The sequence below is a fragment of the Genypterus blacodes genome, unplaced genomic scaffold (genome assembly GCF_046128005.1).
Source record: "Genypterus blacodes isolate CSIRO-AG114 ecotype Tasmania unplaced genomic scaffold, CSIRO-AGI_Gbla_v1 ptg000076l_1, whole genome shotgun sequence".
Lineage (NCBI taxonomy): Eukaryota > Metazoa > Chordata > Actinopteri > Ophidiiformes > Ophidiidae > Genypterus > Genypterus blacodes.
Window position 1 is genome coordinate 6,993,912 of NW_027466885.1, and position 24,574 is coordinate 7,018,485.

Below are 24,574 nucleotides of genomic sequence, written 5' to 3' on the forward strand. Positions count from 1 at the left end.
TGCCCTGCCTTCTCCTAAACCGGAACCAGAATCAACCAACCAACCCCACCCACCCACCCACCCACCCACAGGGACTCTGATGTAGGCAAGTAAACACTGCTCGCTGTTAGACTCATGCTACAGGTTAAGATTGAGATAATATCAGCACTGAATGAGTCATTTTGTCTGGCCTCTGAGCAACCCTTAGCTGGTGCCCTCTGCTGGTTGGTCGTGGTAATCGCTTCCATAGCAGTCTTAACGTTTGTTGCAGACGAATTAGTCACATCAGATGTCCAAACTTACCTTACATTGTCATCACTGTATAAGGAAGAGCCAATGCGACATGTCCCTGAACATGCTTGATGATGTCATCCAAGTTTGCTGAAAAATTCATTATCTACATTGATCAATTTCAGACCAGAGCTAATGACTTAAATACTGCATGCTTTAAATATTAATTCTTACATTCTTTGAATGTGCTGAGGAGGAAGAACAGCACGATTTTGTTTCTGCAACACGAGTGAGAAGAGGCAGTGCAACGTAAGACTGTGTCCAGCTGCCTTATCAGAAATAGCCAAAAGCAAATACAAAAAAGGTCCTGACCTAAATGGCTCATACACTCTTTCCTCCCACTGCCCTGTGTTGACTGAGCAAACTGCCGCATCAGTGTGAAGACAGATAATGGAAGGTTTTCAGGCAAGCCCGTCAGACATGGACCAGTCTCAGCTAGTCCAAGCGGGTTTGAATGTCCCTGATGACCACATGCACAGCTGGCGGTGTATACTTAGGACCGGGGTTACTTAATAAAGCTAAGTGGTCCTAAAGCAGTTTGAGTTGATGCTGCGGGTTCAAATGCCGCCTGGAGGCTTGAGAGTTTTTATAACATTGGTAGAGAAAATACAGCTTTAACTTTCTGCCCACACTTTAAATCGGAGTTACTAACACTGCAGGTCAGCTGTCTATGTCTACTACAAACTCCCACACAGAGGCTGGAATATGATGAAGAAGAGCAATGTTACACATCTGGCTCAAGGCTCAACTACTTGGTTCCTTCTACACTTTGGATACGAAAACTTGGAGCCAAATCCGATTAATGATTTGAGATCTCATCAGTGCAATTTACTCTAACAAATGTGTCACGATACAATTCTCTTACCAAAATGAATCCTGGTTCATTCAAACAAAAAGGTCGATGTGATCTAGGATGGACAGATGAAATGGATGGACAGATGAAATACCACAGTTTGAGATTACATCATGTTGCCATGAATTTGCATATGAAAGCCCCAAACAGTTCTACAATCAGGTAAAGGATGTAAAAGCTCTCAGTTTTCAATTCCTTCCGTCAGTTTAATAAGTAAAAAGTGTTTGAGCTTGCAGTTGGAGGCTCATCCCTGCTAAGCCTGCATGGGGACAGTGCAGTGAGCCAACACAAACCGACAAAACAGCTGGCTGCAGGCACTCGTGCAAAGGGCCGACACCTGGTGCACTCCGGGTGTGTGTGTGTGTGTGAGTTCACCAGCTGCAGATGATCAAAATATGGGACTCTGGCATCTCATTTCAGAACAGCACCTGAGACCCCAATTCCCTCAGCGCCCGAGAGCTAATTCAGCTCCTACTAATGATGACGTGGGCACATTGCACAAGATCGATAATCAATAAACGACAGAGAGAGCAGACAGAGAGGGAAGAAGCCGTCGCCTCTCAAGTCTTTCCAATGAGGACAAACAGGTTTCAAGATAGTCTTTATCTTTATTTACTATGACAACCACAGCTAATACCCAAGTCCACTCAGTGACTAAAGATTTGTACAATTTGAACAATTTACTCAAGAAAAAGAACCGAACAAAAACAAAAATAAAACTCTTCTTTCAAAACACTTAAATTAACAGCGGAAATTATTCCTTCTTGTCAAGATAAATTTCTTTCATGGAAACCTGAACGTTAGTGTTGCGCGGAAATGACAATTCAGTTTAAGGGGGATGGGTAATTAAGGAAGAAGGGTGTTTGGGCGCGTGTGTCTGTGTGTGTCTGTGTTGATATATGCAAGTGCGAGGCATGTGCTGATCTGGATTTTGTGGATCTGGATGCCGACACGTTCTGCTCACACTCCGGCAAACAGCATCTGCGTCACATACACACTGAGGAAGCACCGTCACCATGCCGCCCTCCTCTTCCTCCAGACTGGTTCTTATGGAATGTATGAATCCCTCTTTACATTCATCCGATGTTCTCTCTCCTCTGCAGCACTTCTATAGGCCTGCAGTGGAGCCGAGTCCCTTTCCCCTCTTTTCCATCTAAGATATGCTAAAGCAAGCACGCAGTTTTCTTAAAGCGACATCACGGTGAATGTAATTGAAGAGTTTGTTTGGTTTATCTAATGCGGTTCTGTTTTGGAGTATTGGCAAAAGGACACGTCAGTCAATGTCGAGTCAAACGGCACAAATACTGGCACTCTGGGAGATTTACAACGACGCAAGGTTGAGTTTACATTAAAATGTGTTCATCTAGGAATAGAGATGTCCACTCCAACAAGGCACACAACTAAAGGAGAGAGAGGGGGGGGGGTTGTTAGTTGAAGGCAAGAAGTGGGAGGCAGGACCGAACTAGGAAACCTCTTGAATCACGTGATAATTTGAGCCAAATATTTATGTAAACTGTGACGTGGAGACATGCGTGGATCAAAGGTTTGGTTTAGCATCCCCTGGTTCCTTCAAGTGCGACTGATTTGTGTTCGTCAACTGGTGACTGGGTTTTTGCCTGTGAAAGTGGCCATAGATAGATAAAAGATGAATAGAGAAGCGGCGGCCCTCTAGGGGCTGAATCGACCGATTGCACTGATCTGATGTTTCAGACGTCCTGCCAGCCTTCTGCACCACATTAAGACTTTCAAACCGACCTATCCCTCTTCAGAGCGGCGCAAACCTGGACTTCAATAATGGCCATATTTGTACAGTTGTTGCTGATAAATTCCTGATAATTCCTCATATAAAGCAATGCAACAGGCTAGCAAAAAATTACTCTTGATTATTCATACGACAATGGTTGCCTGGTGGGGGGGGGGGGTCGTCTTCATCCTGTGGGTTCCACTGGGAAGGCCAGCTGGTGGGTTTTAGACGTAGCCGCTGTAGCCTTTTGGGCGTGGGGCTCACTTGCGGGGCTGGTGGATCTGCTGGTTGAGGTGCTGGGCAGTGGGCAGCTTGGGGACACCAGGCTGGGGCTTCTGGTGAGCTACCTGGGCGGCTGCAGGGGTGAAATCCTTATCACCCTGAAACAGAAGAGGGAGGAGAGGAAGCAGCGGTGAGAAGATGGAGGAACCGCAGGGGGGAGGGGGGGTAACTGAGTGCAGCCGTGCCTCTAAATGGTTAATAACTGAGTGGATTACGTGGCAGTTCAGCTACAGTTAAGGAGATATCAACACATCCATCCATCCCTCCATACACACACACACTCATACTCATACATGGGCATCGAAATCTACATATGTGGATGTTTTTGCTCCAACATCAATGCTTGATTCCTTCTTGTTCTAATCTGTATTAGAACATCCAGATGGAAAATGCTTACATAACCAATTTAACCATTTAAGTTGAAACAAACACACACACAGACACACACACACACCATCCTTCCTCTGAGCCTCTCACTCAACTCCACTCACCATCCCCACCCTTGCTTGACCCTAATCCTTTGTGTACTGTACATGCGTGTTGTGTTGGCACTGTAATGAAGCCTTGCAGTAGCTGTGTGCAGTCGGCCACAAAACTTCTAAACAGTGAGCGTGTGTGTGTGTGGGTCAGTCACTTTCATATAGAGCCATTTTCCCGCCCTAACTGCAGGGAATGTGGATGGCTTTGACCTTTGCTTTGGCCATTTTTCGCTCTTGTGAAGCTCAAAGCTCATCTCCTCCCCACTGATGTGAAGGCACAGGAGGGACTCAAACACATTACCCGGATTACCAGAAGGGAGCCATTTCCCACCTCTCTCTGCCCATCATTTTATCACACAGTCCCTGGTCATCTAATATGTCACTTTTCAAGAATCGGGTGCCATTGCTTCCGTGGACACAAGTCGGCATCTGGAGTTATGGCTTTAAAGGACCCAGTGTGTATATTCCTTTACAGAAACCAGAAGGCTCATTCATTAAGAAACGTCTTTTCAACAATTCCTTCTTGGTTTTTATTGAACTTTAGCTTTTAAATATACTTTGCACTCCCCAGTGTGCTTGAAAATCGCAATAAATTGTGAGTAGTTTTGCCGACTTGACTGAGTTTACAGCTTAATACAGCATTTCCTAAAGCACCTATGAAGGAAATATAGCTAAACACACACACACACACACACACACACACACACACACACACACACACACACACACACACACACACACACACACACACACACACACACACACACACACACACACACACACACACACACACACACACACACACACACACACACACACACACACACACACACACACACACACACACACACACACACACGCATGTCTCACTCCTAAAAGGCTTTTTGGAGGCTTTGTGCCGCTTCAGCCTCTGGGTTTGATGGTTGTGATAGTGGAGGGGGGGATTGGGGGGTTTGTGTGGGGAGGGGGGGATAAATGGGATGTCTGCCACCTCACTGATATCACCCCAATCTTCTGCAAATAATCTGCCCAGCCTGACTGACACACACACACACGCACACGCACACGCACACGCACACGCACACGCACACAGAGAGAGAGAGAGCCGGCAACATCGCATTTCAGGGTGACCCGCTCAAGGACGCTGTGCACTTGGGTCCACACTCACACACCCCAGCCAACAACAGGCTATTTGTAGACTTTGACCCACTTTCCATAGTTACAGGTCAAAGCTGTAGAATCTAACAAGACCCCCCCCACACACACACACACACTGTGGGATTTACAACACATTGGAACCCACTAGGGAGCACTTTGTGTCTTTGTATTGGCGTTTGCTGTAGTTAGCAGTGTTTTATTGATTTGTATTTTATTGTAACAGAATTGAAGGAATCCATCACAAAACAATCACTGACAACAACACACTGAATGTCATTCATATGCTGTTGTTTCTCAGTACTATGCACATTTTGTATTTTTACCCATTTAACAACACACTTTAGTCCATATACGGAGACAAAATAAAAAAGATAATTCAACAAACCACAATTCCCACTTTTACCGACTTGGCCTAAACCCCGACTTTATCGTTATGTTCTCAGTTTTAGCCACTTATCTTCCATTTTATTTGTCTCTTTTGGCCACTGTCGTTTCTTTTAATGACAACTGGTGGTGTCTGAATGTGTGTGTGTGTGTGTGTGTGTGAGTACTTAAATAGAAGTAATCTAGCAGATGATGTTTATTTGACTTCCTAGGTGATAGATTTACATACTTAATGACTGACCTTTAAGACAAATTACAAGCCATGCCCATATATGGAAATTAGTATTAGTTCTTCATCTATTCACCTCAACAAAACATTTTCTGATTTATTAAGAAGATCAAATATTACAACCTGTTTGTGTGTGTGTGTGTGTGTTTACCTTTGTGACCACTCCAGACACGACCACGGGAACCTTTGGTGGACTGGAAAGAGAGAGAAAACAAGCAGGGGGGAGAAAGTAAAAGCTTTGTATACCAAACATTAAGGGTCCATGCTATGCATCCATTAGAGAGACAGAGAGAGTGTGTGTGTGTGTGAGCGCTCTACGATCTATTTAATTCACACTGTGTAGGTCGTCGGATGTTTACACTTTTCATACATTTATGTTGACAAATGTTTTCACAAGTGAAATAGTCCAAAGGGGCCACACACACACAGACACAGGATAGACCTGCCAGCAGCTTAAATAGCTCCCATTCATCCTGGACAGACACAGGCGTGCACTAGGCGAGAAGGAGGGATGGGATGGGATGGGAAGAGAGAAGAGAGAGAGAGAGAGAGAGAGAGACAGAGAGAGAGAGAGAGAGAGAGATTACTGGAGGAGGAGGTGAAAGGAGAATAAATGAGAGAGGAGAATGAATGAGAAGGAAGGAAGGAAGGAGATAGGAGGTGACGTGGAGGGGCAAGGTGAGAGGTAACAAAGAAAGGAAGAGAATGGAGGTCAATCAAAGGCACAGAGGCAGACAGAGAGAGAGAGGGAGAGGAAGAGAGGTGAGGACAAGAGTAGAGTGGGAGTCAAACTGCAACCTCCACGGGGGAAACGAGCGTCGGCTAATTTGAAGCCATCATCACCGCCAAACCTCGCCATGTTCCTCCATTACGTCATCATTAAGTGTCATTTTTCGGTAGCAATCTTCAAACTCGGAAAGCTGCATGACAGTATTCACCTCGCTGACAGACAGACGGATTTACAGACAGATTAACAGAAGAAAGGCCCTAAATGTTAATCTGGGATGAGGCTTGATAGACGGGCGGTGAGCTGTGGTTTGGTTAAATGTCAGGGTGAGGCTGCAGAGGCTGCAGAGAGCCCGCAGGGGGCAGCAGAGAGCCGTGACAGGCCATCCTTCAGACAGGACTCAGGGAAAGAAGAGGAGAGGAGTTAGGAGGCGAGGAAGTGAGACGGCAGACCGCACATTTTAATTTAATTCATTAATCCACGATGGATTCTCCTTTAGCTGGCCAGTCTTTCGCTATGAAACCAATCACCACGACAACCGCTACCCCACCCTCCTCCCTGCTTCAGCTGAAGCTCCCTGCTTCAGCAGAGCAGGAACATTACATTACGATCATTTGGCAGACGCTCTCCAAAGCGACTTACATTACATTACCACCCTTCGCAGAGGGGGGAGAAATTGAGGGTTCGGTGCCTTGCTCAGGGGCACCTCGGCAGGGGCTCGAACTGGCAACCCTCCGGTTCCCAAGCAGAAGCACTACCCACTGAGCCACTGCCTCCCAGGAACTTTGTTGCCGTCGGCGAGGTGGTGGTTGCTATAGAAACAGATGCCTGTTGCCTGTCTTCCCTCCTCCTACGTCTAACCCTCTTTCTCCCTCCCTCCCTCTCTCTCTTTCTCTCTCTCTTCAACTTTTCGCTTGAGCTTTCAGCTTCCAGCTCCAGCTCACTCCAGGTATGACTTAGTCAAGCATGGAAGGGGCACATCCCAGTCTTTTTTTCCCGAGCTTTAGCGACACATCCACCTCTCGGCAGGATGTACGGGATAGGCGAAGTACAGCCAGCGGGCCTGAACACTATGTCCAAACACTCCATTAGACAATTACAAACCAGTTGCTGCCATCACTGCTGTGCCATCTGAACATTTGTAAGGTCCAATGTATCTGCAGAGGTTGTTGGATTGTGACATAAACCCAGACAGCCTATTTAGAGTTTAAGCTGCATGTTTTCCCTTTATTGTGATCTTACATGCCGGCTACGCTGCATCTCCTCTTTATCTACAAGTGTTTGTGTCTGAAATCTGCCCGTTCCAGTAAGTCTCCTCTCCTCCAGACTCACTTACCTGACAGCGGGCAGTTATCCTGCCAGGGTCACTGCTGTCCTGGCCGCTGCCTCCGTCTCTCACCCCGAAGCCCTCCACGCTGCTCTTCTATTACTTACTACCAACACCTGTCCGCTCTCCTCCTTCCGTGTCACCCCGAGCATCCCTCTTTCCTCTCTCCATCAAAGTCCCTCCCTCTCCTCCAAGCCACAATCCTGGCCTCCCCACTCTCCCTCTCTCTCTATTTGCCCCATCTGTCCATCTTGGCTAGATTGGATACGGCAGGTGTTCCCCCTCAGAACAACGCTCCACTGGCTGCTACTAATGCAAAATTTACCCAGTAGCCACCTGCTAGACGTCCATCAGCGTGACAGCGTGACACACAGAGAGAGAGTGTGTGTGTGAGAGAGTTTTACTATTGGTATTTACTGAAAGAGTACAGTTACTCAGCATCTCTTTTTGGATAAAGTGACAGCTAATCTTTAGTTAAAGATTAACTTTTCACAGGCCAAAGGTTAAAACCTCCTTTTACTCTGCCGGGCCGAAAGGAACTTATCAAGATATAGGCGCATTCACAATGGAGCCCCGTAGAGATTTCAGTGTCTACTTTGTCTAATTTGTTATCATAGCACACATTCTTTGGCAGCTCTTTAAAGAAATGTTTCAGGAGGAATTAAGAGAAATAGGGGGGAAAAGGCGCAACTCTTTAAAACATGAATTAATGAATAATTGATGTATTTCTCAGTCTTTCAAATACAGCAATGATGGACTTCTATTACCAATGTGCACACACACACACACACACAAAATCAAAAACAGTTTAATTATGGCGCTGTCTCTTTAAAAGCAGTCCTGCAGAATAACCCTGCTGCATCAGGCAAACTCCCCAGACCACAAAGCACAGACGCAGGCTAAACATTTCATCGCTGGCTTCAGACTTGGGGGGATTTTAGACTGACGAAGCTCAGAGGCAGTGATGGATGAACGGGGCTTTCCTGGATGCACAACTTTTGCAACTTCTACAATCTCCCAACACTCCCCCTCCCCCCACAATATACCACTACAAAAAACCCAGCGGGATGATAACAAAAAGCATTATACCTACTTTGTATTGATTTATTGACTAATCATTTCATTTCTGGTAGTAGGGAGCAGATTAGGCCGTCCCATGATAGACGAGCGGTATATGACTCATATCCTCTGAAGCAACGCAATAAAACGAGGGATTACACACTCTGTCACATGGCAAGGATGGCAGTCACACCCTTGGCAACAGTCCAGCAGACAGCCTTAAATACTTCTCGTGTTCTGCCTCTCAACTTGGCTTTTTCCCTCGTCAGCCATGAGCCAAACACACGTGTTGTTTATGCGCTCTTATCATTAACTTGACCTTGCTTCTTTACCTTTGGTCTAATACTGCCACTCATCAATGGAGCAAAGAGAGACATGCACGCTGTCTCACTTGATACTATTTCTGCTTTAAAAGTAAAACACTGTATGTAAATATGGGAATCTGCAAATATATGTTGAAGTGTGTCTGGGTGTAGTTGCTGATTCGTGGAGTTTATGCACAACATTTCTTGACAGCTTGCAGTGTCCTTGAAACTTGTGAGTCAGCGTGCAATGTGCACCGCCCGCCAGCTCTCACCAACACTCACGCACACACTGATATATAGTGTGAACATGCCACCTGAACCGACGCACACAGAGCTGACAGGGCTTCATAAATGTGGAGTAGATAGCGTATGTGGGGGGAGAATCAGACATGTAATAACATGGAACAAAAGCCTCTATACCAATATGCAAACTAAATAATTGCCACTTGGGAAATGAGGCCATGTGGGATGTAAACTACATAAAAGGTGGCTGAAGTAAACAATAGCAACTGATGAATGGACTGTTGAAGTTAATGCTATAATTATGGAGTCATTTTGTTGTTTACAGAAGGAGCACAACACACACACACACACACACACACACACACACACACACACCTCTGTAAAGCTGGAGTGTGCAGAGAAGAGCCTAACGCTAAAGTGAAACCAGCGGAATTGTCAAATCTAAATCTGTGTGTGTAGGTGTATGTGTAGGTGTGCGTGTGTGTGTGGTTAGTACATGCTTCCAAAATCACCAGAGGCAGAAACATTGCAGTCCGTCTTTCAATCCAGCCATTGTTACACTGTTGATTCACTAAAAGAGGCAATTAAGTGAGTGTAATCCCTATGGTATGTATGATGTCATGGCCTTACCAGTTTATTAGACACACCGTAAAGTATAAAGTTTCCCTGCTAGGATTTACTGTGGAACTATTTTATTGATTCCTCAGTGTATAGTGTATATAGTGTGCATGTGTGTGTGTGTGTGCGTGTATTACCTGCTGCTCACATACTCCTCGCTGTCATCGTCCTCCGTTGGCTCTGGGGCTGCAGGAACAGCAGCAGCAGCAGCTGTCTGGTGCTTCTGCACTATCCTCATGTTGCCTGCCTTTACTAGAACACACGCACGGACACACACAAGTGGGTGAATGTACACACTTTAACACACAGTTGCACTTAAGACAGACAAAAATTAGGCAATAACACCCAACTCAAATGGCTATTTTGAAGTTTATTCTCTTTTTCCTGTATTGTGTGGACAAATATACAGCACCGAACAAATAAGTTAATAAGTAAGTAAAGTTAAATGTTGTGCATAAATTTACATTGCTGCCCAGCCAAGATTCCCAGTGTTCAGATTCCCAGATTTCCTTTAAAAATCGAGCCCAGTCCTAAATCAATGTCTTTATATGGAAACATAGATAGATTAACTGACTGACATGCAGGCGGACATGTGTGCAGCTAAAGTGAAGCATGGTGCTCAAGTTCAAATCACAGTGTTGGCATGTAGCCACCCTGCTGAAGTGTCCTTTAGCAAGACACTGAACTGCGGGGTACATGCTGTGTGTGCAGGCGACCTTGATCTCCGGCTGCGGCACCCACAGGTAACTTGTTATCTGTGTGCGCGTGTGTGTGTGTGTTTGTGTGTGTGTGTGTGATCGGAGGCCCAGCGCCCCGCCACGCTGCATATGGCCACGTCCCCTCTACCTCCCCGCACACACACTGCGCTCAGCCTTGCGAACCTCCACGTAATGTCTAACGTTCATTGCCCCCAACGTGAGCACCCAAACCCCCTCTGGTTCGACTGCGATCACAGCCCGGCTGCGGTGCAGAGCCTCCCGTCACTCAGGAAGTGAAGGCAACACATAAAGGTGACAAATGTGACAGATTTACATGCATAAAGTCGGAGCAGCGGTGATGCGTTCACGTGTGCAAATCTAACAACCGCACAGTTATAAACGATTTCAAGCGTGTTATTGTGTTGTTAAATCGCGAAAACTGAATCAAAGGCCTTCATGCTTTTTGAGGAAGCTTTGAAAAACAACCTAGAGCCACAGCTGGGTGTTTACCTGCAGGGGGATGTCCCGCTTTGGTCTCGATTTTATCCTTCGGTGGTGAAGACATGTCTACTCGGTCCTCTGTCCGCCGCTACAAAGAGTCGGAACGTCTACAAACGGTTTCTGCTGTATTCGGCGTGATATTATGGACTACACTTCTGTCCGGATTGTCAACGTGGCTTTTTCGCGAGCATTGTTTGGAAATCGTGCGTGATGACGTCAGGGTGAATCGTCCAGAGGGGAGGGACGGAAGACATGGCTGACATCACATGGAGCCGGATTATATTATTATATTATATTATATTATATTATATTATATTATATTATATTATATTATATTATATTATATTATATTATATTATATTATACTATATTACATTATATTATATTATATTATATTATATCATATTATATTGTATTATATTATATTATATTATATTATATTATATTTCATTATATTATACTATTTCAGCTCGTTTACTTTTGCCTTTTACAACTACTATTTAGTTTTCTTGATTTGTATTCTTTCGGATCGTCTGAGTGTACATTAAATTTTTACTGGATGGAATTTACAGTTTTTATAGAATCTATAAGAAAAGAAATAAAATACGGCAGTTATCTCATTACACAAATACACAATTAACCAAAGTTTAATTAAATAATAAAATGGAGGTTACCAAAACAACATAATTGTGGACATAAATCTCAGCAGCAAACCCCCTCACAGCCAAAGTGGCTGGAAATCTGAATCAGTCCCTCTCTGTCCGCAGCCCCGGTCCTAGTGAAGCAGCAACAGAATGAAGAAGGCAGCTGTGACACAGTTGTGTATGTGCATGTGTGTGAGAGAGCGAAAGAAAGAGAAAGAGAGAGAGAGAGAACGCAAGTGACAGCAGTGACCTCAGTGACCACCTACTTTCTGTTTTCAGCAGCAGCAGTCCTCCCTGTTCATTAATTGGCTGACATGATGGCATCCTTAGGCAGAGCTGAGAATTGTGGGCAAAGCCTCGAGGTGTTACAGGCTACAGCTAGAACGGAAAAATATATGTTCAATCGCACATCTGCCTCTGCAGAAAGGATCGAGTTAAATAGAGTTCTGCAGTGTAGCATATAGATGTAATTATGCTTTGTGTGTGTGTGTGTCCCCAATGAGAGTGTTGACAGCCAATCAAAAGGCCAAAAGTTCACTTCCAAGACATTAAGCAGTCTGCTGATAAAATGATGAAACCTGATGTCTAATTATAATGTTTAAAGGTTGTTAACTCTTATGTAACAAGACAGTGAATTCATTGTGTGTGGAGCAAAGATGGAGCACTTTACACACATACACCCGGAATACTGGCCTGGCATTACATTTTAGACAGCTAATGCCTACCTTTAAATGCATATGATTTTAAATTAAATGATAAGCTGTAACCTGGGGGCTGCAGGTGTTTCAGGTCTCCCATCATCATTCCTCAACCATGCGACCCTGCCAGAGGGCATAGGATCGGATTCCGACACCGACTACTGCATCACATAGTCTTGTAATTACAGTATTTGTTGCAATACAAGGACCAATAATAAGAAAATCAATTATATTTTAAAGGCCAGTAAATGATGAAGTACTAAAGTACAGGCCAGGGTCTGATGATGGCCACTAGAGGGAAACATTTGTCCTGATGCATAAGAGCAGACAAAGAATGATTAAACAGTAACATAATGCGGCCAACTTACTTTCTTCATATCTTCCATCTAGCCGTTTATTTTTTCCCTTAAATGAACATGAGAACTAACAAAGTCCAATATAATGACAATGGCGAGGCTGCAAATACGCACAAAATAGTAAAATGAACAACAAGATCACAACAAGATCAGCTCCTGGTCACCTACAGTGCAAAATTAATTGTCATCAAATCACACAGTTTGACATGTCCCCCCCTAATCAATAAAGGAACAGAATTTCACCTCTATTACACACCCTGTTGTGCGTAGAAGTGTGTGTGTGTGTGTGTGTGGTTCTGCCCATAGCTGCATCCAGGAATAGATGTGTGAATGGTGTGTGTACATACAGTATGTGGCCACTAGATGGAAGAATGCAGCTTGAGCACATGTGAGAGCTGTCCCCAGTTGTGTGCATGGGAGTGTGTGTCCTCCAGGATTCATTATCACTGTCACGGCTGCAAACCAAAAGACAAATAGATTTTCACATCTGCTCCGTTTTCTCTCTTTCTCACACTTTACGCCTTCGCTTTTGCTCTCCTGCATCTTTCTGCTCTCCTTTGTGTCTCTGAGTCTCTCTCTCTCTCTCTCTCTCTCTCTCTCTCACACACACACACACACACACACACACGCACACACACGCTGAGAGAGAACCTGAGACAGAGAGAGAAGCATTCGTTACTCAGGGTGAAAACACATGGCACACATTCAAACTGCCATAGGTGAAATCCTCTTCAGAAGTCAGTGATCTCAACACCTGCCCGTGGCTGATATGACTTTGTGCTGTGTGTGTGTGTGTGCATATGTGTGTGTATGTCATCTGGGCCTTTGAGAGGAGCACTCTCACTGACATCTTATGGAGAGACAGAATGAGGACGTCACAGGTGAGTGAATTCGCTCAAACTGACAGGTGTACACACTCTCTGACTCACCTCCCTCCTTCTCTCTCTCACACACACACACATGCACACCTATGACACGTACATTCTTGGCTCCAACCTGCTCTCTCACACACATTCATACACACTGACATAGCGCTGTGAGAGCCAGCTGGATCCTCTGCAGCAGCACCATCACACATGAATAACCAAGGCTTCTCTGGCTGCTTCTGCTCTGCAGCACTGCCTATTCAATACCTGACAGGGTGCCTTATGGTGTGTGTGTGTGTGTGTGTGTGAGAGAGGGAGAGTGAGAGAGAGAGAGAACCTGAGAGATAGACCATCCGAGTGAACATGCATGCATTGAGCATTAATGTACACAAATGCAAGAGAGAAGAGAGAGTGGTGAGGGTGTGCTCATGTCAACCTTAGTCAAAGTGTAACAGGGTGGAAAGGAGAGACACACTCCTCCTTTGTCTCTGTGTGTGTGTGTGTCCCTGTTTCCCCTGCTCCTGCTTGTCACACGCCACCGCTCACCCTCTCTCCTCTACCCCAGCTCCACACACCTGATCCTGTATTGTACACCAGATCGCTCAGGTTGTTTCCTGTCATGTTTCTTTGCTCGTTACCTTGTTTGTTTCCTGTCTTGCTGCCTGATTGCCCTGTAACTTACTCTTAATGTTGTTCTTGCATGTTCTTACTTTGTATATTCCTTATACTCCTACCCTTGTGTTTCCTCGTGTCATGGAACTCTGGACCTTGTTCTGGACTCTCCCTACCCTGAGGCAACAGTTTATCTATTTTGTGTTGTCCTTGTGACTTTCAGCTTCATATTGATGCGATTGAGTCCTTACCCAGCGCCTCCAGTTTCTTTGACAGGAGGCATATGCAGGGTGGAGCAGGCCGGCTTCAGAAAAGCTGTGAGTGGGAAAATTGAGCAGCTATTTTCATGGTACATTACGTTATACCAGCCTTTCCCCTACTGGGACTATGCGCAGACAGAGAAGCCGCGCCTCTATTGCGAGGGCTAATCATCAACGCAATAGAGTTATTACCCAAAAGCAAGTCTCACGTAGACGGCATCAAAGACGGGAGACGGGAGGGAGGGGGAGGCGTGAATTCCAATGGATCGTAACAAATGCTGCCTCCACCTCCAGCTCATCGCCTCGTTCATTTAATTCGCCTCAACTTCAGCTCAGTCTCAGAATGGAGACGTGGATGAATGGGTTCAAAGAGTGGGGAAAAAACCCTGAATAAAACGACAGGGAAAAATACAAAATAGGGAACTTCCATTAGAGGCGCCTTTGATGTCTGTCCAATGAGGGCTGCGGGTGTACGAGCGCTCACGTAGGTTTTACCTCTTTATATAATCATTAATAGCACTCTAGACTCACATTCAGTATATGTGAATGTGTAACAGACTCATTTATATGCAACCTTTTATCTTTGGGGTCTTGTTGGCTTCCGGCCCCACTTGACCTCGCTCCCCTTTTCCCCCCCTGTGGGTCCAACTGTTAATCTTGCATTTCTAATTAGCTAAGGTGCTTAATTGTTCAATGTACACTTTATATTGGATTTAATTCTTGTTTTGATTCTTGTTTCTCTTATTGTGACGTTGCGATAGAGTAACACTGACTTTGACTTTTTTCAAGGCTTTTGTGTTGTTTTCACATTTGTTATTATGTCTTATAATTACATTTCTACCCAGTGAGCATCTCATATATATAATGTCACCAATTTGATGAACTTATGTGAACATTTCTACATAACATTGCCGGGATCTAGTATTTAGATCCCAAAACTACTTAAAACAAAAAGACAGACAACAAAACAACAAACTAGTCCAAATAACCCCCATTAGTTCAAAGTTCATTCTCCCCTGTGAGGAAACATATACATCTAAAAACACACATGACTGGTAAGAAAGGGACGCCTCTGTCTCACACGCCAAAAAAATGATCAAAAGGCTTCACAGACCAATCGTGTTTGATTGCAAAGAGTCTTTTTATTTTTCCTTGTGTTCAAGTACGGTCCTCTCTCAACAGGATCATCTAAGAAGCATGGACACACAACAACACACAACTCGCACCAGAGCCTGAGCGTCTTCAGGTGGGATGTCTCTTTGTCTCGTTTGGGACAGGGGGGCAGATCAGCAGTTTCCACATGTTTAGGTCAAGTGAACAAGAGTCCTAATGTACACCACGTGATCGTTTTTTTCTCTGCAAACGTTTCTTCCATTTAGTGACACTGACATCTGCACATAAAAATTATATATATATATATTTATATTCATATATATATAGATTTATCATTCTATATCAACATCTCGTTCTAGTGATATTTACCTTGGTGTTTCATGTTGTAAAACTTGACAAACTGTCAGTAAGAATGCCTCATCTGGACATTGGTTTATACAGGAACTCTCACACACACACGCACACATACACACACAGACAGACACACACACAACTACACACACGCATGCATAGATGCACTCGCTCAGCGTTACACACACAGTCTGCCACACACCCGCGCACTTGTTTCAGCATGTTTTCAAACAGACACACACACACACACACACACACACACACACACACACACGTGCTCAACCGACATAGAGGCAGGTCTGTACATCAGCGGGAGGGAGATGTTGTCCGTCCCTATGATCCCCAGCAACAAGTACTTGATGATAACACAAAAAAAGAATCAAAGTTACGAAACAGCAGGAGTCACCCAGTCATCATCTGTAAACTTAAACAGAATGTCCCTTTAAGTGTCCTCTTGGTGCTGGTCCTCCTCGTGTCAAAGTTTGGCACAATCCGCATTTCCCCTCTCTCACGCTCTCTTTCTCTCTTTCTCTCTTTATATCCGCTACTCACGGCAGCTTTTGTACAACAGACCTGTTTTGACGTATGGGGGGGAATGACGAGAAACCCCGTTACACATCGATGCGGTCAAACATGGCAGCGCCTCCCCCCTCTCCCCCTCCCACCCCCTCAAAAATCAGGACAAACACAGAGGCCAGAGAGGTCAGAGAGTGTGTGTGTGCTTTAGACATACACGTGTATTCATAGGCAGTGAAAAAGCACTTTGTTAACTCTGGAGTGATGCTGCTCTGCCAACCCGACACTGTGACGGTTGAGCGTGTCCACGAAAAACATTCACTGGAGGGAGAGAAGAAACACAAAATACTGCAGGACTTTCTCTCCAGCAGGCAGGGAAAAGGACAAGGTCTGCCTCTTCTGCGTCTCCTGTTGTTTTTGTTTTTTTCCCACATATTTTTTTAGTAACTGTGGTTGTTGTTGGTTTTTCAAGTCAGTACTCACTTATGGAACAAAGCAGAGTCCAGATTTTCACAAGTGGCCCCCCCCCCCATCAAAAGGATGTGTAATATACACACTACTTTGTATCAGCTTTGAACTGTACACAGAAAGTAAAAGTGCAAATATTTAAAGTAAAAATGTAGAAAAGTATGAATAAAAACAAGGTGTGTGAGAATGCAAACAAAGAGAGCCTCTGTGGGTTGATGTCAAGGCGACAGGAATGGAGCTAAAAGCAGTGCTACGATTGCCACTTGGATAAAATGGTACACACCCACTTCTTGCCTTGTTGCCTGATGTGCTTTCATCTTCCTCTGTGCTTTTATTCTTTCCAAGTGTGCGGAAAGCCCTCATCCCCTATTTGTCTATTCGCCCGTCCTCCTTTCCTCTCTGTCTCCGTCCACAAAAGGTCAAGCCACTTCCTCCCCTTGCTGAATAAGAGCCCTCATTCATCCTCTCGCCATTATTTCTCGATGCCGTCTCTCTCTCTCTCTCCCTCTCAAGGCCTCTCATTACAACCTCAATCTGCTCATTCTCTCCATTTTCCAGCTCTCTCCTCTCTAACCCTTTCAAACCCACTTCTTCACATCTTCCCCCAGTTGCTCTTTATCCACTCACTTCACCAATGGAGCTGACTTTGAACAAATAAAGCAGTCTGAAAAAAAGGAAAATGTCGGCATGCACATGCACAGTCTCTCTTTTTCACCCTACTGGACTTCACTTCTTCACTTCCACCTAATTCTTCCTTCCCCAGATTTTAAAGTACACACATTTCCTCCGTTTGTTACAATATCCCTTTACAACATGCCACTTGCGGTCACCATGTACTAAGCTGCTGTTGATCGCTTGCAAAAATAATCCCGTTCACACACGTACACACAGACTCTCTCTTCTCCCTCCATCTTCATAATGTAACTAGACCCAGGAGTCAGGTGAAGCCGGGTAGTGGCTGGTCTCGTAGTTCAGTTCGCTGTACGGCCGAGAGGCCGAGTAGAAGTCTACGTAGTTGCCGGTGGACTTGAGGCCCAGATGCATGCGCAGGTCTTCCCGCGGGTCCCGAGGAGGTCCGGTAGAGCTCGGGGGCTGCTGGGGTTGGGCTTGGGGCGGAGCCTGGGGTTGGGACTGGGGCTGCGGCTGGGATAAAGGAGGCGGAAGTCCCTGGTCCTCGTAGTAGGGCTCTTCGAAGCTGCGGCTCTGGCTGTGTGGTGGAGGCTGCGGCAGCTGGGGCTGGGGGAAGGACGGAGGAGGAGGGTAGGGGTCGTAGTCTTTTAGCATGGTCGAGGACGGGCTATCCTGCTGGGGCGGCGGGGGTATGATGCAGGACTGGGCCGGGGCCTAGAGGAGAAGGGGTGAGGGGGACACAGGAGGTTAAGAAAGTAGAGGTGAGAGGGAGATAGAAGAGAGCGCAGGAAGCAATAAAGGGACGGCGGCAGGAAAATGAAGAGCAGGAGTGTGATAAGAGGTGAGGGAGATAAAGGCGGCGGCAGCGACGGCGGCAGCAAGAAAGAGGGGAGGAGAGTGGCGGGCCCAGAGCGAGCAAGCGGGAGGGAGAGGGAGTGAAAGGCAGCGTGGCTGAAATGGCTCTGAGAGGAATGAATTGAGACGGGACTCATGCAGTGACCGCTCTACTGAAGGAGGCCATGCAGCTCCAACAACACACATCCAGAGGCAACAGTGTGTTTGTGTGAGTGTGTGTGTGTGTGTGTGTGTGTGTGTGTGTGTGTGTGTGTGTGTGCAGAGCAGACGCAGTCATAAAATATCTTTGCTCACTAATGTCCACATCAGCACAGTTCTTTTAACTCCGGTGGTAAAGTTTGTATCTTTCTATTTAATTCAGATAAATAATGGGCTGTGATGCATTCAGGGGCTCCTGATATATTTAATACAGTCAACCAAGGAAATAATTGTTACTGCCAATCAGGTGTGGTTACAGGCTGCATGGCTCTGATGCTCTCTCGGTTAAGGGGCGTGTCTCAATCACACACTCTGCCAATGTGTCTCTTATCACAGCAAGCCACCTTTGTGTGTGTATATGTGTATATTCTCGCCTATGTGTGTGTGTGTGTGTGTGTGTGTGTGTGTGTGTGTGTGTGTGTGTGTGTTGCATTAACTCACCTGGTTTTGTTTGATATCGTCACTGGTGGACAGGTAGGTGTTCCGGAACAACGTTGACGTCCCGCAGGATACTTGAACTGATGGAGTTCGTATAGAAAAGGGAAGAGTGAGAGGGTTAAAGCTTGGAAAACAGCCAGGAGCGAAAACCAGATTGAGCGGAAAATAAAACCAAATAGAGATGAAGGAGTGAGGTGCAAGAAACAAAAGAATAGGGAGGGGGAAAAGAGAGGGACAGAAGCTAAAGAGAGATTAGGGGGAATAGAGACGAATGAGCGAGAGGAAGAAATGGAGTGAGATTGAAAAAGAGGAGAGGAACCGAAGGGAATGAAACGAGGCAGAGGAGGAAAGATGAAAATGAGGATAAAATAGAATCACTTAATTCCTCTACATCTATCCATTACACAGACACACACACACACCTGCCATGGCATCTTTCCGGGATGTGTGCTCTCCTTTGTTGCTATGGAAACCAGCGTTGGTTGCCGTGGAGTCGTAGTCCATCTTGCGTTCCTTCAGACTCATCAGCTCCCTCGGGGAGGCTGGGGCGCTTGCTAGACACGCACACGCACACGCACACGCACACGCACACATACACACACACACATACACACACACACACAAAAACACAAACACACAACCCAAATAATGAGCAATAAACCCAGAACAGCATGTACCTTCACACTCTGCTGGCTTATATTTGTTTGTTTGTGTGTGTGTGTGTGTGTGTGTGTGTGTGTGTGTGTGTGTGTGTGTGTGTGTGTGTATGTGTCTTTGGCTTTCAAGGTGCACAGTCATTACTCATCATTTAGCTTGTCTGCATGCAGGGTCACCTCCAGCATGTTAAGGACCTCTGGGGATAATTCTTGTAACACACACAAACACACTCCCCAGCTTTTTGAACATACAATTTGAATACCAAACCTCAGCTTCTGGACTGATGTCTAGAGGGTCAAAAGGCTCTTTCATCTGCTCCTTTTTTGTTGAAAACTCATGCAATCCATGCTGATCTGAAGGTATGAAGATGTTCCTCTAAAGTCGAGCGGAGGAACAATCGACCCTCCAACCTGACGAGTCTCGGCGTCACACATTTAACACCTAACACACTGATCTGTGACTAACACACTCCTCAAACAACGTGCAAAATATTCATGTCGTCTTATATTCAACAACAGGAGATTGAAACTGGATTGAAATCACTGATCAGTCTTTGGTTGCCTGTGTAATGTAACATCCTGTTCTGTATTCTATAGGAGGATGCATGTGTAGTATAACACCTCGTCTGTGTGTAGATACTTCACACTCCATGTGTAGGATTGGGATTTACTTTCTTTTACAGTTTGACACCGCTAGTTAACACATTCTTCACACATTTTTACTGGCATTATTATATTTTCACATAACATATAATCCTTAAATTTTGTAATTTAGCTGCTGATGTGTTCTAAGCACAAGGAGGCACCGCCGCACAAATGTTTATATGCATCGATATGTTAACACGTACTGTATGCACAAAGCAAGGTCAAACTCAGCACATACTGTACACAGTGTTCACTCTCTCTCTCTCACACACTCACACACACACACACACACACACACCATGCATGTCACAGTGTAATCCCCTCACAGCACACTTAAAGTGCTTACTCAGTCCCTCTTATCTTGACACAGTGAATTGTATCCCAGTCTACTTATCTAAACACTACTCAGCACACACACACACACACACACGCACAGGTTTCAAGAGCGAGAAAGAACCGTGGAGGACAGTAGCTATTTCCTGCTTGCGTGTGTGTGTGGACAGACGTGTGTGGCTGACAGAAAGCGCCACTCTCAGTTGCATAAGCAGAGAAATTTCACACATTTGGGTGAAAATGTAAGACACTTCAAAGATAAATAAGCCTTTGTTCGACTTGGCTCTGATCCTGTACCTCCACGATTACAATGTGGCTGAAACTGTTACATTTACACACCTGTACAGCCACTCGGAGAGAGAAGAGAGAGAAGGAGAAGGAGAAGGAGACTTTTAAGGTGAGTGGCAGCGTGTGGAATCTGTCTTTAATGGCACAAACGACTCTCTGCAGGAGAGGATTTCATTGAGTTTGGGAATTTTGAACAAAGCCATTGTATGAAGTAAACAAACGTGACCACAGACCATTAAGAGAGAAGGTACAATATGTGTTTGTGGAGGAGTAGAATACACATATTTATGTAACTCAGGTAAAGATGAAGATGAAAAGAGGGGAAGAGCTGGAATCTGCTTTAAAGTTATAATACCAATTCTTTTATGTTGACTTCTTCTTGTGTCTCAACTGTGCAGCAGATTTCATTAATAATTGGGCTACTCAGACCTGACACCACACCCCCCAGTAGCTATTGGATACAGTTACCGCGGGGACCTGGCTTGTATGCGGGATACAAGAGCCTTGGAGACCTGTGCTGAGTGCTATCAGTGGAAAACACGCGAGACCCCCATGGGAGTCATGATGGATGGAAAGGTCTCTCTCTCCCTCTCTCTCTCTCTCTCTCTCTGAGTCTCTGTTTCCCTTCTCCCTTCTCTGTCTCTCTCTATCCCTCCCTCACTGCCGTCTTCGCAAGTCTGCAACCACCTCGACACGTCTCTATGTGGCATCCACAGTTTCACCCCTCACTCAACAACACTAACTTTTTTTCTGCTTTCTTATTGTGGCTGCATGCCATCATTACTCTCTTCCCCACTCTCTCTCTCTCTCTCTCTCTCTCTCTCTCTCTCTCTCTCTCTCTCGCTCTCTCTCCTTTGATCCATCTCTAAGGGGCTGAATCACAGCCTGGAACATATGCAGAGAGGAGATACCGATGTGTGTGTGTGTGTATGTGTGTGTGTGCCCATTGATGTTGCCTGTAAAAAAAAGAGATCAGAGGGAGAGGTGATGAGAAGGTAGGATTAACGCAAAAAGGAGGAGAGGAGAACGAGACGGGGCGGAGGAGTGGAGAGGCAAAGGGGGCGGAGCTGAGTGGAGTGAGGAGGAGTCATTTGAAATCATTCCGCATTTTCCTTGTTATGAAATCAAAACTCCTTATTCCTCAATGTCAGCAATCAGTGACATCATCCATTCTTCCCTGCATGAACCAACCAACCAACCATCCCTCACTTTCCTTGCGTCCTTGCTCGCCTCCTCCTTCCCCCATCCATCCCTCTTGCACAGACAGACAGACAAACAGACTTCTCCTCTTCCTCTCCCTCTCTCTCTCCCTCTCCATCTCCTGAGTCCTTCAAGACCTCTCTCTCTAAGCCAGGAGGAAGGAAAACTACTTTTCCGCCCCATCGGTTCGCTACGCCCCGGCGTGGAAAAAGCGCAGCTGCAAGCTCCTCCGCCACCCATGCTAACAGCTAATGCTAATGTGCCCTTTGCAAAAGCATGAAGGCCAGTGGGCTCCAGCTACAGACTAATGATAATCACACGTTACAGCACCCCGGCGGAAGGCACTGATGTAACAGCCATTTAGCCCCGATGTGAAGACTGATTGGCTGCGAAGTGTTGATGCTACTGGCTAATGTGTAGAACAGAACTCATTAGAATCCATCCAGTCCCTCTGCTAATCCTTGCGCAGGACATGGAGGAAACAGGATAAGAGAAGTCGGCCAGATAGCTACATCCCGCAGCTCTTTCCTGGGGGTGGGGATATATAATCCCCCCCCAGTGGATTCTGGGTAGGCAGAGGTGTCCGGAGAGGAAATCTGATCAGACGCTAAGAAGCAAAATCGTTTCCTACACGTGAGCTGCTTTCCCGACGCTCCTAAACTTCCTCACCCTGTCCCCTGAATGCGAGTCATGACACCCGACACAGGAAGTCTCCCGTCAGCTACTTGTTCTCACAGTTTCATTCTTCAGATGGCTAACGAGAGCTGAGAGTCCTTAGGGACGCATATTGATCCAGCGAATTCCGAGATTGATGGTCGTTTTCTTTTCCTCTGTTCTCGTGTGTTTGCCTAAAGTGGAACCCTGAGCCTAAACCATCCTAACTTTAAGCCCCTGCTGTAACCTTAATATCGTGTGTCACTCAGTTCAAGTTCACAAAGGGATGAAGAATAACAAACACGCTTAGAATGAATCTCATGATGGCTCCTGCGCCTGGAATCCACCACTGTTTGAGCAGAAATAAATCTGTCGGTCTTGAATTCTCCTTTTATGTATTGATATTAAAGCATCTCTGTCCTTTTCCCACTGACATTTGTGCCAGCGCATCTCTAGACTCTGTGTGATCTTGACACGTCTGGCCCTGTGAGATTACACCAACCTAAACCTGATCCCACACCCAATCTGTAAAGCTGAGCCTGAATAAGAACTGAAAGGAGAGAGACACAAAAATGACCCGACTTGATGTAAATGCAGCTACAAACTGCTTGTCAAGGGAATCCAACACACACACACACACACTCACGGAGGCGTTCCTTACCAGAGCGGTTGTTTGGGGAGGTCCTGACGGGGGACACAGAGGGAGTACGTGAGGAGGAGTAAGGCCTCTGCCTGTCTCGCTCTATCGTTGAGGCTGAACCCACAAAGTGATACTGGGAGTAGCCATCCTGAAAGTGAACACACGTACACACAAATTACAAAAATATTACAGATGAGTAACTTTTATACAAGTAATCCCTTGAGAATAGTGTGTTTTTGTACTGAGCAGTAGGACCTGCTGGACTAGACCCAGTGGTGAACAAATCGGAGGCAGCACAACTGGGGCACAAGCCTGTTTGTGTGTGTGTGTGTGTGTGTGTGTGTGTGTGTTTTATCCCACTGCCCACATTTAAGAAGCTGCTTCAAAAGTGTAAACAAAGACGGGGGGACAGTGGAGGATATGAACAATTGACTTAAACCTAAACCTGACTGACTTAACTGAAAACAGTACAAATACAAGATAATAAAGGTTTTAACTGATAGAGATATATCTCTCAAGAAGCACACACACTCAAATCCGTATCGGGATGCAAGACAATTCAAACTTACTTCTTGCTAAACGCTGCCTAAACCAAACATCATCAGTGTGCGTGCATCAATCGCAGTTAATAGTGAGCATGTCACCGCCCTAGTGAGGAAAAAAAGCTATTGGTACACAACTAACCACTCCGCAAGCGCAATTACCACAAAGCCAATAGCTTTGTTTCTGTATTAGTTTAGTGGTGATGGGGGCAAAGTCCTTTTAATAAAAATGGATTATGAGAGTCAACAACAGTCACAAGCCCGGAACCAAATTCAATTTAGCATTAAGATAATTGGGAACCTCTGAAGGCGAAGCACCACAAGTAGATGATTAAAGATAATGGGGACATGACGTTCAATCATGGCCTTTACTGCAGGGACTGGGAGGAACCGCACATGGGAGAGGTGAGTCACTATTCATGGCCCGGGATGAAGAGGAGGAGGAGGTGGTGGAGGAGATGAGGCAGAAAAGGGTAGAAACTGAGAGGGACAAAAGATGACAGAAAGTAATGAGGAGGAGGAGGAGGAGGGGGGAGGGAGCGGTGACAGATAGCGGGAGGAGGAGTGGAGAGGTAACAAGAGGGATACAGATGGACAGGAGGAGCGAGGAGGGGAAGAGTGGGGAGTATGTAGGAGCCATCGCTGTCCCGTGTCCTACTCTGACTCCCGTCTTCCTGGCACAGGGGGGATGACTCATCGGAAAATCTGCATCCCTCTGACACGCAGCAGTGCAA

At 45.7% G+C, this 24,574-nt stretch overlaps 2 protein-coding genes across 6 annotated transcripts in view; both read right to left on the minus strand.

Moving 5' to 3' along the window:
- Positions 1-1,711: 1,711 nt before the first annotated feature.
- dap (death-associated protein) lies at positions 1,712-11,094 on the minus strand. The gene is made up of 4 exons (XM_076157953.1): positions 10,887-11,094; positions 9,816-9,930; positions 5,551-5,593; positions 1,712-3,247 (listed from the first exon to the last, which is right to left on the minus strand). Exons 1-4 carry the CDS (start codon positions 10,939-10,941, stop codon positions 3,128-3,130), a joined length of 333 nt encoding a protein of 110 aa, XP_076014068.1. The 5' UTR covers positions 10,942-11,094; the 3' UTR covers positions 1,712-3,127.
- Positions 11,095-16,026: 4,932 nt separating this feature from the next.
- Positions 16,027-24,574, minus strand: part of ctnnd2a (catenin (cadherin-associated protein), delta 2a) — a 166,460-nt gene continuing 157,912 nt past the window's right edge. For 3 of the 5 annotated variants that reach the window (XM_076157930.1, XM_076157929.1, XM_076157931.1), the window contains 4 exons: positions 23,320-23,446; positions 19,305-19,436; positions 18,886-18,962; positions 16,027-18,105 (listed from right to left, as the gene is read on the minus strand). In XM_076157930.1, coding sequence (XP_076014045.1) covers positions 17,686-18,105; positions 18,886-18,962; positions 19,305-19,436; positions 23,320-23,446 — 756 coding nt within the window. In that variant the 3' untranslated portion in view covers positions 16,027-17,685. Of the gene's footprint in view, positions 18,106-18,885; positions 19,124-19,304; positions 19,437-23,319; positions 23,447-24,574 lie in introns of all 5 variants that reach the window. The other 2 variants (XM_076157932.1, XM_076157933.1) reach the window with 2 other exon arrangements.